The sequence below is a fragment of the Brassica napus genome, chromosome A10 (genome assembly GCF_020379485.1).
Source record: "Brassica napus cultivar Da-Ae chromosome A10, Da-Ae, whole genome shotgun sequence".
Taxonomy (NCBI): Eukaryota; Viridiplantae; Streptophyta; class Magnoliopsida; order Brassicales; family Brassicaceae; genus Brassica; species Brassica napus.
Genome location: NC_063443.1, coordinates 1,513,454 through 1,526,520, shown reverse-complemented (window position 1 = coordinate 1,526,520; position 13,067 = coordinate 1,513,454). Strand labels below are relative to the sequence as shown.

The 13,067-nt window shown below is 39.1% G+C and overlaps 3 protein-coding genes across 8 annotated transcripts; all 3 read left to right on the top strand.

Moving 5' to 3' along the window:
- Window positions 1–51: 51 nt before the first annotated feature.
- LOC106371017 (malate dehydrogenase 1, cytoplasmic) lies at window positions 52–2,299 on the top strand. Its single transcript, XM_013811035.3, has 6 exons — window positions 52–293; window positions 734–892; window positions 973–1,148; window positions 1,284–1,697; window positions 1,787–1,898; window positions 1,980–2,299. Exons 1-6 carry the CDS (start codon window positions 251–253, stop codon window positions 2,072–2,074), a joined length of 999 nt encoding a protein of 332 aa, XP_013666489.1. The 5' UTR covers window positions 52–250; the 3' UTR covers window positions 2,075–2,299.
- Window positions 2,300–2,483: 184 nt separating this feature from the next.
- On the top strand, window positions 2,484–5,778 carry LOC106371016 (cryptochrome-2-like). Of its 5 annotated transcripts, none has more exons than XM_013811032.3 (5): window positions 2,484–2,775; window positions 2,923–3,292; window positions 3,371–3,595; window positions 3,831–4,543; window positions 5,057–5,778. In XM_013811032.3, the coding sequence occupies exons 2-5, from the start codon at window positions 2,980–2,982 to the stop codon at window positions 5,537–5,539; spliced, it is 1,734 nt and encodes a 577-aa protein (XP_013666486.2). In that variant the 5' UTR covers window positions 2,484–2,775; window positions 2,923–2,979; the 3' UTR covers window positions 5,540–5,778. The 5 variants fall into 5 exon arrangements, with proteins under 5 accessions (XP_013666486.2, XP_048599365.1, XP_048599364.1 ...); XM_048743408.1 differs by having other exon boundaries at window positions 2,530–2,775; window positions 3,834–4,543; XM_048743407.1 differs by having other exon boundaries at window positions 2,538–2,775; window positions 2,849–3,292; window positions 3,834–4,543.
- Window positions 5,779–5,797: 19 nt separating this feature from the next.
- Window positions 5,798–9,807, top strand: LOC106371015 (BTB/POZ domain-containing protein At1g04390-like). 2 transcript variants are annotated; one of them, XM_013811030.3, is made up of 8 exons: window positions 5,798–6,092; window positions 6,171–6,300; window positions 6,385–6,886; window positions 6,967–7,100; window positions 7,172–7,587; window positions 7,667–8,782; window positions 8,859–9,011; window positions 9,103–9,807. In XM_013811030.3, the coding sequence occupies exons 1-8, from the start codon at window positions 6,007–6,009 to the stop codon at window positions 9,533–9,535; spliced, it is 2,970 nt and encodes a 989-aa protein (XP_013666484.2). In that variant the 5' UTR covers window positions 5,798–6,006; the 3' UTR covers window positions 9,536–9,807. The 2 variants fall into 2 exon arrangements, with proteins under 2 accessions (XP_013666484.2, XP_013666485.2); XM_013811031.3 differs by lacking the exon at window positions 5,798–6,092 and having other exon boundaries at window positions 6,428–6,886.
- The last annotated feature ends 3,260 nt before the right edge of the window (window positions 9,808–13,067 follow it).

Below are 13,067 nucleotides of genomic sequence, written 5' to 3'. Positions count from 1 at the left end.
CTATGGGCTCGAATATATGGGCCTTACTTAAGCCCATATATTGTATTATTATCTACGGATCTTTTTCCTAATTTAAATCTGAATTTATTATTTATTTATTCCTTGGAGATAAGTGGCATGACACAGCAGCTCTTCGATATCTCCGATAAATAGAGACCGTAGTGAGCTCCCAAAGGCTATAACTCACGAGCCTCCCCAGAAACCTCAAATACCGATCCATTTCCCGGCGATAATCGACGATCTAGATCCGATGGCGAAGGAACCAGTTCGCGTTCTCGTTACCGGTGCTGCAGGTAGCTTTAGCTTTTCTCAGATCTTTGATTTTTGACCTCGTGCTTACTGTAGTCAGATCTCTGTGTAGTCGATGTTATAGATCGATGAATCAGACGTTGATTCTAGTGATAGGATGAGATCTGATTAGATCCTCATTTTGCTAGGCTTGAAACGAACCATGTGATTTTTATAGTCTGATGCTCCGTGGTATTGTAATCATGCATGAACCAGTTAAAACTGTAGAGTTTTGATCTAGAAGCTGACGTGTTACCACAACGCTGAAGTCAACTTTATTTATTTATTTATTATTTTATTTGATAGCATATTCATGTTTGTTCGTTGACTAAATTGGATATCTTATTATTTTATAGATTGAAAACGGTTTTGGTTAACTCTATATTGTATGATTTGGATATAGTTTATAGTTTGTGAATGAAAACGATTGTGATTTTTGATGCAGGACAAATTGGATACGCTCTTGTCCCTATGATTGCGAGAGGTATCATGCTTGGTGCTGACCAGCCTGTGATCCTCCACATGTTGGATATTCCTCCTGCTGCTGAAGCACTCAACGGTGTCAAGATGGAGTTGATCGATGCTGCTTTCCCCCTTCTCAAAGGTAGTTTCATTTTCTGATGTTGTATTTTCATTTTTTGCTCAAGTGAGAGAGATAATGAACATTTGACGTGTTTTGTTCAGGTGTTGTTGCTACAACTGATGCCGTTGAGGGATGCACTGGAGTCAACGTTGCTGTTATGGTTGGTGGTTTCCCGAGGAAAGAAGGAATGGAGAGGAAGGATGTTATGACCAAGAACGTCTCCATTTACAAGTCTCAGGCTACTGCTTTGGAGAAGCATGCCGCTCCAAACTGCAAGGTAAAATAAGATCTGCGTGTCTTTTAAATCAGTTTCTTTCTTGAAGACAAAAACAAATGCTTTATATTCTCAATTGGGTTCTAGTTTGTGAGACTCTTTCTCAAGACATTTTTCTCTTTTTTTTTTAATTTTCAGGTTCTTGTTGTTGCAAACCCTGCAAACACCAACGCATTGATCCTGAAGGAATTTGCACCATCCATCCCTGAGAAGAACATTACCTGTCTGACAAGGCTTGACCACAACAGGGCCTTGGGTCAGATCTCCGAGAGGTTGAGCGTGCCCGTGTCTGATGTTAAGAACGTGATCATCTGGGGAAACCACTCATCCTCACAGTACCCAGATGTCAACCACGCTAAGGTGCAGACATCGGCTGGAGAGAAGCCAGTCCGTGAGCTCGTCAAGAACGATGAATACTTGAATGGAGAATTCATCACCACCGTTCAGCAACGTGGAGCTGCTATCATCAAGGCGAGGAAGTTGTCAAGTGCACTTTCTGCTGCTAGCTCTGCTTGTGACCACATCCGTGACTGGGTCCTTGGAACTCCAGAGGTTCATAATAACCCTCTTCCCATTATTCGCAGACCCGTTATAATAAACAGATGATTGTTGTTCTAATATGAGGTCTTTCTTTTGTTCAGGGTACATTTGTTTCAATGGGAGTATACTCCGATGGTTCTTACGACGTTCCAGCTGGACTTATCTACTCTTTCCCTGTCACTTGCCGCAATGGAGAGTGGAGTATTGTCCAAGGTAAGAACAAGCCTTTACAACTCAAATACTTGATTCTGAATACCTTACCGTGTTCATGCTAAATTGAATTTGTTTGATCAGGGCTTCCGATCGATGAAATGTCAAGGAAGAAGATGGATTTGACAGCAGAGGAGCTGAAGGAAGAGAAGGACTTGGCCTACTCATGCCTCTCTTAAACAACCAATACTCTTCTTCTGAAGCCATTTTTCATCTATCAGGTGTGAGGTGTGAGATCATCATAGCTGTTAGGGCTGTGTCTGAATAAGATCTCCAAACACTGTTTTGTAACCTCTTTGTGGGTTTGTCTTCGTATTGAGCATTGTCCCTGGTTTGTTTCTAAACCAGGATATCGTTTACTCTGGTTCATGTGTCTTGTATGGTTTTATCCATAATAATTTTTTTTTAAAATTGGTAACTTCATGTTCTCCATTAGTTTTGGTCTTAGTCAGTACTCGGTAGCCCAAAACTGATACCGAGTTTGTGCAGATATGGGGAATGGCGTTGTTTTGCAAGAAGGAACGTCTGGTTCTTGAACACTAGATTAGGTTTATATTCTCGATGGCCCAATGGATCAGAAATCGAATCAGATTCATGAGCCCACCATGTAAATGAAGATAACTCAATTTCCGCCCTAAAGGCCTTACTAAAATACTTCAAACAAAATTCAATTCCTTGTGAAATATCTAACGATCCCAAGAAAAAATCTTAGATGAGCAAATGAAAATGAGATTTCAGTTAAAGAAAAGATCCAATAATATTGGATTGCAACTAGTTTAGTGGATAAAAGTTGTCTACTACTTTTGTCTTGTGGATAGAGTTGTCCACATATCTTGCATGTGGCTAGTGTTACTCTACTCAACCAAACATAATCCCCAAGGTAAGAGTTCCTAGATTGTTAGGCCAAGACTTGTTTCTTATTTAGTAGATCTTCGTCTTTTGTTTTCTGACAGCTTCGTTGAATCATTCTCTGTTAGACTGTTATCTATATGTATGAGCTTGTGGTCTGAAAATTAAATCATGGCAGAATCTGGACAGAGAGTGAAGCTTTAGCTGATTTGGTCTCCATCTCGGATCATAAACTATGGCGACGAACAGAAAGACTATAGTGTGGTTCAGAAGAGACCTAAGAATCGAGGATAACCCCGCACTAGCAGCAGCTGCTCGCGAAGGATCAGTCTTCCCTGTTTTCATTTGGTGCCCTGAAGAAGAAGGTCAGTTTCATCCAGGAAGGGCTTCAAGATGGTGGATGAAACAGTCTCTCGCTCACTTGAACCAATCCTTGAAGTCTCTTGGCTCCCACCTCACGTTTATCAAAACACATAGCACGGTTTCCGCTATCTTGGACTGTGTCCGCGCCACTGGTGCCACAAAAGTCGTCTTCAACCACCTCTATGGTAACTCATCTTCAGTTCATTTGGTTAGTTTATCGAATATGCTTAGTTTTAATGAAGTTATGGTTTCCTTGGTTGTAGATCCTGTTTCGCTAGTTAGAGACCATAACGTAAAGGAGAAACTTATGGAACGTGGGATCTCTGTGCAAGGCTACAACGGTGATCTATTGTATGAGCCTTGGGAGATAAACTCCGAAAATGGCAAACCTTTCACGAGTTTTGCTCCTTACTGGAAGAAATGCTTAGACATGTCAGTTGAATCCGTTATGCTTCCTCCTCCTTGGCGGTTGATGCCTCTAACTGCAGGTAAAAAACCCAGGGCCGGTCCTGAGATTTTAGATCCTGTAGGCGATTTAGTAAAAATTTCAACAACTTTTTTTAAAAAAAATTTGGGGACTTATATCTAAATCATTTTCATTCGGTTTTGCCCAGGACCGGCCCTGGTAAAACCTTAAAAGAATATGTAAAAAGAACATAAAACATTTCGACTTTTATGGGGACACAACTGTTGAAAAAGTGTGTGTGTTTCTGTGTTCTTTAGCAGCTGAAGGGGTGTGGGCATGTTCAATAGAAGAACTAGGGCTAGAAGACGAGGCAGAGAAGCCAAGCAACGCGCTGTTAACTAGAGCTTGGTCACCAGGCTGGAGCAACGCTGATAAGACACTAACCGAGTTCATCGAGAAACAGTTGATAGACTACGCAAAGAACAGCAAGAAAGTAGTTGGGAACTCAACCTCGATGCTCTCTCCCTATCTCCACTTCGGAGAAATAAGCGTCAGACGTGTGTTCCAGTGTGTCCGCATGAAAAAAATCATATGGGCAAGAGACAAAAACACTGAAGGAGAAGAGAGCGCTGATCTTTTCCTTAGAGGGATTGGTCAAAGAGAGTATTCTCGGTATATATGTTTCAACTTCCCTTTTACTCACGAGCAGTCTTTGTTGAGTCATCTTCGTTTCTTCCCTTGGGACGCTGACGTTGGCAAGTTCAAGGCGTGGAGTCAAGGCAGGACTGGGTATCCGTTGGTGGATGCTGGGATGAGGGAGCTTTGGGCTACTGGATGGATGCATAACAGGATAAGAGTCATTGTTTCGAGCTTTGCTGTGAAGTTTCTCCTTCTTCCGTGGAAATGGGGAATGAAGTATTTTTGGGATACTCTTTTGGATGCTGATTTGGAATGTGACATCATTGGCTGGCAGTATATCTCTGGGAGCTTACCTGATGGTCACGAGCTTGATCGCTTGGACAATCCTGCGGTAAACTTACATATCTTTTACTATAGAACTTGGTTTTCGGGTTTTCGATTCTAGAGATATTCTAGGAACCGTTTGATTATTTATAAATTTTGGTTTGGTAATTTTGGTTTTCGTTCGGATGGGTGTCAATATTAGGAACCGGCTAAAATTTCATAAATTTTTGGTTTCAAACGGTTCCGGTTTTCAGTTAATTTTGGTTAAAAATAAATAGTTTTCAGTTTTTCGGATGAAATATTGATAACTCGGATAAATTTTAATATTTCTAATAAAAACTATTTGCGTAATTCGGTTCTTCCGGATGATTTGAATACTTTAAAATATTTTGGATAAAAAAATATTCAGATATTTGGGTCTTTTGGGTTTTAGGTAGTATATTAAAATATTTGGTAATTTTAAAACTCAATAAAATTAATATTTTTAAGTATATATTCCATTTGATTATTTATGCTCAGACCTACTTAAGAGTATGTTTTCTCGTTGACAAGTCTCAGAACATGTATGTTTTGGTTTCAGATACAAGGTGCAAAATATGATCCAGAAGGCGAGTACATAAGGCAATGGCTTCCCGAGCTGGCGAGAATGCCAACGGAATGGATCCATCACCCATGGGACGCTCCTTCAACTGTACTCAAAGCTTCTGGAGTGGAACTCGGAGCAAACTACGCGAAACCCATCGTAGATATCGACACAGCTCGTGAGCTGCTAACCAAAGCCATATCAAGAACTCGTGAGGCACAGATCATGATCGGAGCCGCGCCTGATGAGATTGTAGCTGATAGCTACGAGGCCTTAGAGGGTAATCATACCGTTAAAGTACCAGGTCTTTGCCCGTCTGCGTCTTCTAATGACCAGCGAGTACCTTCGGCTGTTCGTTACAATGGGTTAAAGAGAGTGAAACCTGCAGAAGAAGAAGAAGAAGAAGAGAGGGAGATGAAGAGATGTAGAGAAGAAAGAGACTTGTTTTCCACAGCTGAGTCTTCTTCTTCTGATGGTTAGGAGCGTGTTCTTGGTTTCGCATTCTTCAGAAGGGAAGAACTTGGAAGATTCTTCTGATAAAAACATTACTACTAGAACCTTGGGAAAAAATGGTTAAAAGCTGTTATTATAAAAGCCTAACACGTTGTAGAAGTGTGTATCTGTGTCTCTGGACTCGTTGTTACTTGTGCTGATGCTCTCCCACTGTCAACGGAGATGTATGGGTGAAAATATATATATTGCAAGTTGTTTTGTGTGTGTGTTATAGGCCCAATAAGCGAATTTAAGTATGTTATTATAGGCTCAATAAGCCAACTGAGTTAAAGCCTTATTTGTAGGCCCAATAATTGAACTGAGTTTAAAGCCTTATTTTCGGCCCATTATCAAAATTCAACGACGGTCGTATTGGTCCATAACTCTCCATTTCCCTCCACCGCCGGTGAATTTGCAATCGAACGGGAAGCGAAGAAGCAACTCCGGCGACTAATATGGCGTCTTCGAAGGGAGGAAACACCACCGCACATATGAATACTCTTCACCAGCGTCTTTACCACGCTCTCAATCTCGGCTTCAGGTCTTCTCTTCCTCCTCTGTTCGGTTGATTTGCTGTTTTCCCTTTTGAGCTTGTTCCCTGAGATATTTTGATTGGTAGGAGGGTAAGCGATGAGAAGGAGAAGAAGTGGGAGTGTACTGATATCGAGATACAGAGGCATGTCGTCAGATCAATTTCAGCTTTTCTTGATTGCTTCTCTCGTGCAACAGCTAACCATCGTCTCATCAAGGTTGCTACACAGCTTTGATCTTTAATTTTCGTAACTTTTGTCTTCTTGATTCGAACGTACTTTTGTGTTTTTGTTGGTGCTTAGGATTCGATATCTGACATAGCCAGGGCCTTGGTGTTTATTCTAGGGTATAGAAACAGAGCTGTGGTGGGTTTAGCAGCCAATGTGCTCATTAAGCTGCTCCGTATCGTTCCTCCTTCCCTCCTGCAATCCTATTCTTTGGATCTTGTGGAGTCTTTGTCATCAAGTGTTCAGCAAATGGAAGCTTCCCTTCCTTGTGCTGTTGCTTTGAACGCAGTTCTTGTTAACGTGAGAGAGACTAAGGAGAAAGAAGTGTGGAAGGTTTTAGAAGAGGGGAAGGCTGTGGTTTCTGTGGTTGCTAATCTGCAGAGCTTTTCTGAAGGGAATGTGTCGGTGGAATGGTTTCAGGAGATGGCTTCGCTCTTAAGTAGTGTAATGTTGAAATGGCCTCAGTCAAGGTTTTCCGTTTGGAATGATCCTGACTTGATGGGTTTATTGGAGAGTGTTAGTCAAAAGCCTGATATGGATTTGAGATTTGCAGCTTTGAAGCTGTATTCTTCTCTAGGTATATATATAGTTATTGCTATCTACTTATTTAGCTACAGATTTCCCAAATGAATTCGCGTTATTTTGTCTATGTTTCAGCGCTTTGTGGCCATGGTGCCAATGAGCTTCTAGATAATGGGAAGGCTATGTTAGATATGATGATTAGCTGCATGGACGAATCAAGCCCTCCAAATGCTCGCATTGAAGGGTTTAAGCTAGCACAAAGGCTTGCGGTAGTAATTTTTGGCCCTGTTGACCTTTCTTAGTAATCTTAGTGGGTTTCTAATCCATGGACATTGATCAGACAGGTAACAGAGAATGCTTGAAGATGATAAACATATGTTCTGAGCCCCTAGTAAAGGTTATAGTTTGGACAATAAGGTCGGGAAAGCTTGAAAGTGATCGGATAGAGGCTTGTAAACTGGCTTTAATCACTCGTTGGGAAGGGAAACATCATATTTATTTCTGGAAGTATCGGATCTCAGAAGCGCTTCTTAGTCTTGTGGTGGAGAATTTTTGTAGTGAATCCTTGGATGGTCATGCGTCTCTGGAAGAAGAAATTTCAGTTGCTGAGAAGGTACTCAGTGCGAATTTTCTACCTAGTCTGAGGTCATATGTTTGGGATATATTCGGATTCTTAGCAGCTCACTGTGAAGAAGAGTTCGATTCCACTTCGCGTGGAGATGAACTCAACCTCAACTTTCTTGTCACATGTGCATGGTAAGAAACTGGTTGTTTGTCTTTTTGGATATAGTCTTATCTATTCTGATTTTTTTTTTTTTTTTTGATTTTCTTAAAGCTTGACCTTTTCAAGGTCGGTTCAGAAAGGGTACCAGATATGTCAAACCGATACTATCAGTGCCTCCCAAAGTGAGTCAGCATCAAGAGCTGTGCTAATGATGATATATTCACCCTCCAAATACATAACATCAAGGGCCAGAGATACCCTCTCGTTTATCATAGGAGAAGATGGTGAGCAGAACTTGTATTCCCTTGTGAATTTCCTAAGTTATATTCCGTCTTCTGGAGGCTATGTACTGCCAAATATACTGCAAACTACCGTCTGTTTGGTTGGCTTGGCATGCTATTCATCAATCCCTCAGTATGCGAGTTTCACTTTAAGAAACCAGGGTTTGGAGATACTGTTATCTTTCTGTAATTGGTATCAGAGGAATCGTGAGAATATTGGAGCTTCGAGTTTTGCTCCTTATCCCCAGAGCAGTGCTGAGAAGAGGATATGCTGCTGGGAATGTACGGAGGACTGGGACAACAAAGATGCTATTCTTCTCTATGCGCTCTTGGCTCTGGCCGAGTTGGTAAATCATTCTTTCTCTGAACAGAATCACGCCGAAGAATTTTTGAACAAGAGAGAAAGTGTGAAAGATCGGTTATGCACCACGCTTCAGGAGATCCGAGATGGAACGTATGGCTCTGGTCCAAGGTGGTATGCTGCATACATCCTAAGCTATCTTGGATGCTATGGCTTCCAAGATAAGTTGGGGAAAAGACTCATGGGAGCTTATGAAGATGGGGAATGTAGTGATATGGGACTCCTTTTCGCTAATGGGAATAGGGCGAGTGTGAACAAAGTTATTCTCGCTGTCAGGTGTCCAACATTACTGCCCCCTAAGGAGGGAGCTCACCGTGGCTCAACTGAAAAATCAGAGAGAAAGGTTCAAGAAATTCGCATGTCTGCCAATGTGGATACTTTGGCGCTTGTTAAGTTACTAGAATTTGCTTACTCTGGGTATGTTGAAGTAGAAAGTTCGACGTTGAAAAAGCTGAAAACATTGGCGAGACATTGTAAGACAAAGATTCTGCTTCAGATGCTATGCAGAGGAAGACCCAAGTGGGGGTCTTCAATACCAAGAATTGATCTACCCATTGCCCTCACTCCTAAGCTCATCCATTTCTCGTAAGTTTTTTATCATTCTCATCATTCTTTCTGAGGTTAACAATCAAGATAAATCACCATTTTCTTGTAATTTCAGGGATGTTATATTAGTACCTAAAGAAACAAACATGGCTGGCTTCAACTGCCGTTTGTGTTCCTCAGCATCTCCTCATGCCCACTCTCACCGGGTTATACTATCGTCAGGCTGTGAATACCTGCGTGCCTTGTTCCGGTCCGGAATGCAGGAGAGGTGTGTAACAGTTACTCTTAGTTCAGACGTCTAGTGTTTATTGAGGAATAAAGGACTCAGAATCTAATAATTGGATATTAAAATTGTGCAGCCATTTGGATAGACTAAACGTCCCTGTTAGCTGGCTGGGGTTAACTAAGCTTGTAAGTTGGTTCTACTGTGATGAATTGCTGAAACCTCCATCGGGTTGCAGATGGAGCAACATGGACACCGATACAAAACTACAGGAGCTTCAAGCTTACGTGGAGATATACTCTCTTACCGAATGGTGGATAATGGAAGATCTCCAAAACGACTGTGCTAAAGTGATTCTCTCTTGCTTGGAATCCGCTAGAGAGTTATCGATCAAGACAATCGAGTTAGCTGCAAGTTTCTCGATGTGGAAACTGGTGGAAGCGGCTGCTGAGCATGCAGCTCCTATTTACCATCAGCTTCGTGACTCGGGTGAGCTCGATGAGCTAGATGATGAGCTGGTTAACTTGATCAGAACCGCTGCTGTTCAATTTTCTCAACAGGGTGGTTGAGTAACCGAAGCAAAAGCTAAAGAGGGCTTTGACCGTTTGAGAACTGAGAAGTCTGGACTCTTTAGTTCTGTCTTGAGAGAAGCAAGTGTCCTCGCATTATCGACCAAGTATATAGGATCCGGGATGGTTTTGTTAGTCAATTATTGGCACTAATCCCTTTTGGATAGGGAGCACCTGTTGTGTGATTTTTATGTACAAAGTAAAATCTGTAAGCAATACAAGGATTTAATGTTCAATTTTTTTATGGAAATGTTTGAACAATTTTGAATTTATCATATGTTTTAGTGTTCTAACCTAATCACCCTTAATCTCCCTAACTCATGAATTCCAAAGGTGATTACTCACTAATCTCCATGATTCCTCTTAAACCCATATTGGATTTCAGATTAATCATGTAGAGAAATAGATAAGGAATCAACAAGAACACAAGAACATAACAAATCAAAATCCAAGAGATGAACTTCCCAAGAGAGTTCTTGTGTATTTCTCAATAGATCCAAAAGATAAAAGATAATCTGCCTCTGGTGGCTACAAAAGATGTTTAAAACATAGGTTTTAGAAATGTAAAACGTGCATAATGAAATGACCAAAAGGCCCTTAAGTAAAATAGAAATCGACCCAACAATAGACGCGGAGCGACCTCGGCATGTCGCTCCGACAAGTCGCTCCGGCCTTCGGGAGCGACCTCAGTGGGTCGCTCTGAGAGGTCGCTCCGGGCTTCGCTTCTTGTCGTCTCGCCATAGAGACGCGAGCGACCTCGGGGTGTCGCTTTGGGAGGTCGCTCCGAGAGGGGTGTGAGATGCGAGCGACCTCGGTGCGTCGCTTTGGGCAAGTCGCTCTGGGCTTCCAACGGGATGAATATGGCGAGCGACTTCACGGGGTCGCTCTAGCTAGGTCGCTCTGAGAGGTGCTTCGGAGCGACCTCATGACGTCGCTGCGGAACCTCGCTCCCATGCTCTGCTCGTCCAATGATCACCTGTTTCACGTCCTTTAAGCTCCAAATGCATCCAAATGTCCCCAAGAACTCCATGTGGCACTCCAACACCTAATGAGGACAATGAATGCAAAATGCAACCTAGACATGGCTAAATCCTAATCTATATGATGAAAATGCTAATGGATGAATGGATAAAACAATGCAAATATGCAAGATATCAATATTACAGCTTAGTTAAAAAACAGATCAAATGGTTCTGGAATTACTTAGAAACACAACGTTTGAAAGATAGACAAGAAACCAGAGAGAGATGGTTAAAGTCTTGGAGGAAGCACTTATCATGGGGAAGATGCTCTTTTACCATTTCATCTCTATCCTCTTTGACAGTATGGGCTTCTTTACTGATGCTTACGATCTCTTCTGGTTCTCTTTGATCTCTAAGCTCTTTGGTCGACGATTCTATTTCTGCAACCAGTTTTTAGTTCCTATTATTAAATCAGAACTAGTCTTGTCTTCGACAGAAAAAGGAAAATGTAATAAAACTGTTGATTACATTTTGTATTGCTCCAGTAAAGTTACGGTGCAAATTAAAATATTTTATAAATGGTGTGTTTATATTGCGTATGGATTATGGAATTGTTTGGTGGGTTTAATCTTACGATTAGATGTTTGTGTTATTTGTGTATGTATGCTTGTGTATAAACTAGGCAAAGAGCCCGTGCGATATCGCACGGGAACTCATTTTATAAAGAATATATTATAATCTATAATATATAATTTTATATGCCTGATAAAAAAATTAAATCATATAAATAATTAAATTTAATTTTGATGATTAAAATATGATTTACAAAGTATTCAAATATATATATATATATATATATATATATATTTTATAAACCTTAATATTCCCTTTAATTTTTATCAAAACACATATTGCATACAATTGTGTCTTCATCCTTTTTAAATTTTTTCATACATTTTTCACATGATAGTTATCTTCAACCACTTTTTGAACAAAATGCAATTTTTTTTTTTGCATGATATATAATTTTTTTTCCTATTTAAGACATAATATTAAAATTATTAGTTTATAATTTTAAACAATTATAATTTGTATGTTGGTAATTGTTATTTTGTATATTTATCTACCTGCTTTATTTATTGAAAATGAATATTCAGAAAATTGAATATTGTAATAAATATATGTTGATTTACGTTCATATGACCTGTCTCATTTATAATATATTTTTTTAATTTTTGGGAGAGTTCTCATAAAATACCAACACTTATTATATAAACTAACACATTACTTAAATAAAACCTATATTTTTTAAAGCAATTCCACTTTGAGATGAAAAGACACCTTGTTTAGATGAAAAATTGCAACTTTGACATTATTTTTTCACCATTTTATTATTAGTAGATTAGTGAAAATTTGATTTGAAAAATGTATGGAAGAGACTATTTATAGATTTTTTAAAGCCTATTTGAATAGTCACAACCCTTCAATATGAATAGTTGCATTCTTTTAACACTCACAACTTCTCATTTTTTAAAAGATACTAGTGAATAGTCACAACTTTTAGACTATTTTTAGAAGGACACAACCTTACAACATATAACTTTTAGAAAAGACACAACTCTCTACACATATTTTTCAAAAGACACAACCTTTCAACATAATTGAAGTTCACAACCTTAGGAATTAATTGGAAAAGACACAACCTTACTACATAGAACTTTTAGAAAAGACACAACCCTTTACACTACTTTTTCAAAAGACACAAGTGGATTCACAACCTTAGAAATTAATTGTAAAAGACACAACCTTCCAACATAGAAATTTAGAAAAGACACAACCCTTTACACTTCTTTTTCAAAAGATACAACCTTTCAACATAAGTGGACTCACAACCTTTGGAATTAATTGGAATTGCTATTATTAGTAGATATGAGAGTTTTGAACCTGTCTTTGTAAAGACATTCACATAAAAACATATACTCTTGCGTTTCGTTTCTTTGTTGCACATCGAAAATATCAATAACGGAATAATATTTTATGTTTTTGTTGATCTTTTATATGCAAGTATCATGATTTGTTTTGAACGGAACTGAACTCGAACGGTGTATAACGTAAAAGCAGGTGAAAGGTGAACAAAACGGACATTTTGAGCTTCAGAAAACGGTCTTCGTGTGTCCCACACACCCAAAAGACCAAACTCTTTCGAAAATTAATTAGTAGTTTTTAATTAATACAATAATATATAAAATTAGAAGAAAATCTGGGACTAAATCCCCTATCTTTTTCTTATCATATACCATAAATTTTATTTTACAAAAAATTTACCATAAACTTTCTTATTTTCCTTTTACAAACTAGATTATTAACCCAATCAGTCCATTTCTTATCTCTTTTGTATTTTGAACTTTATTTTTGTATTTTACATTATGAAATTTATGTTTAACTTTATATATTTCCTTATTAGTGTTTCAAATAATTAAGGTTGTATTATTGTTACTAATCCAATTTAAAATATTGAATATGTAATTTGATATATTTTTTTAAAAAATAATGAGAAACTCTCTAATTTA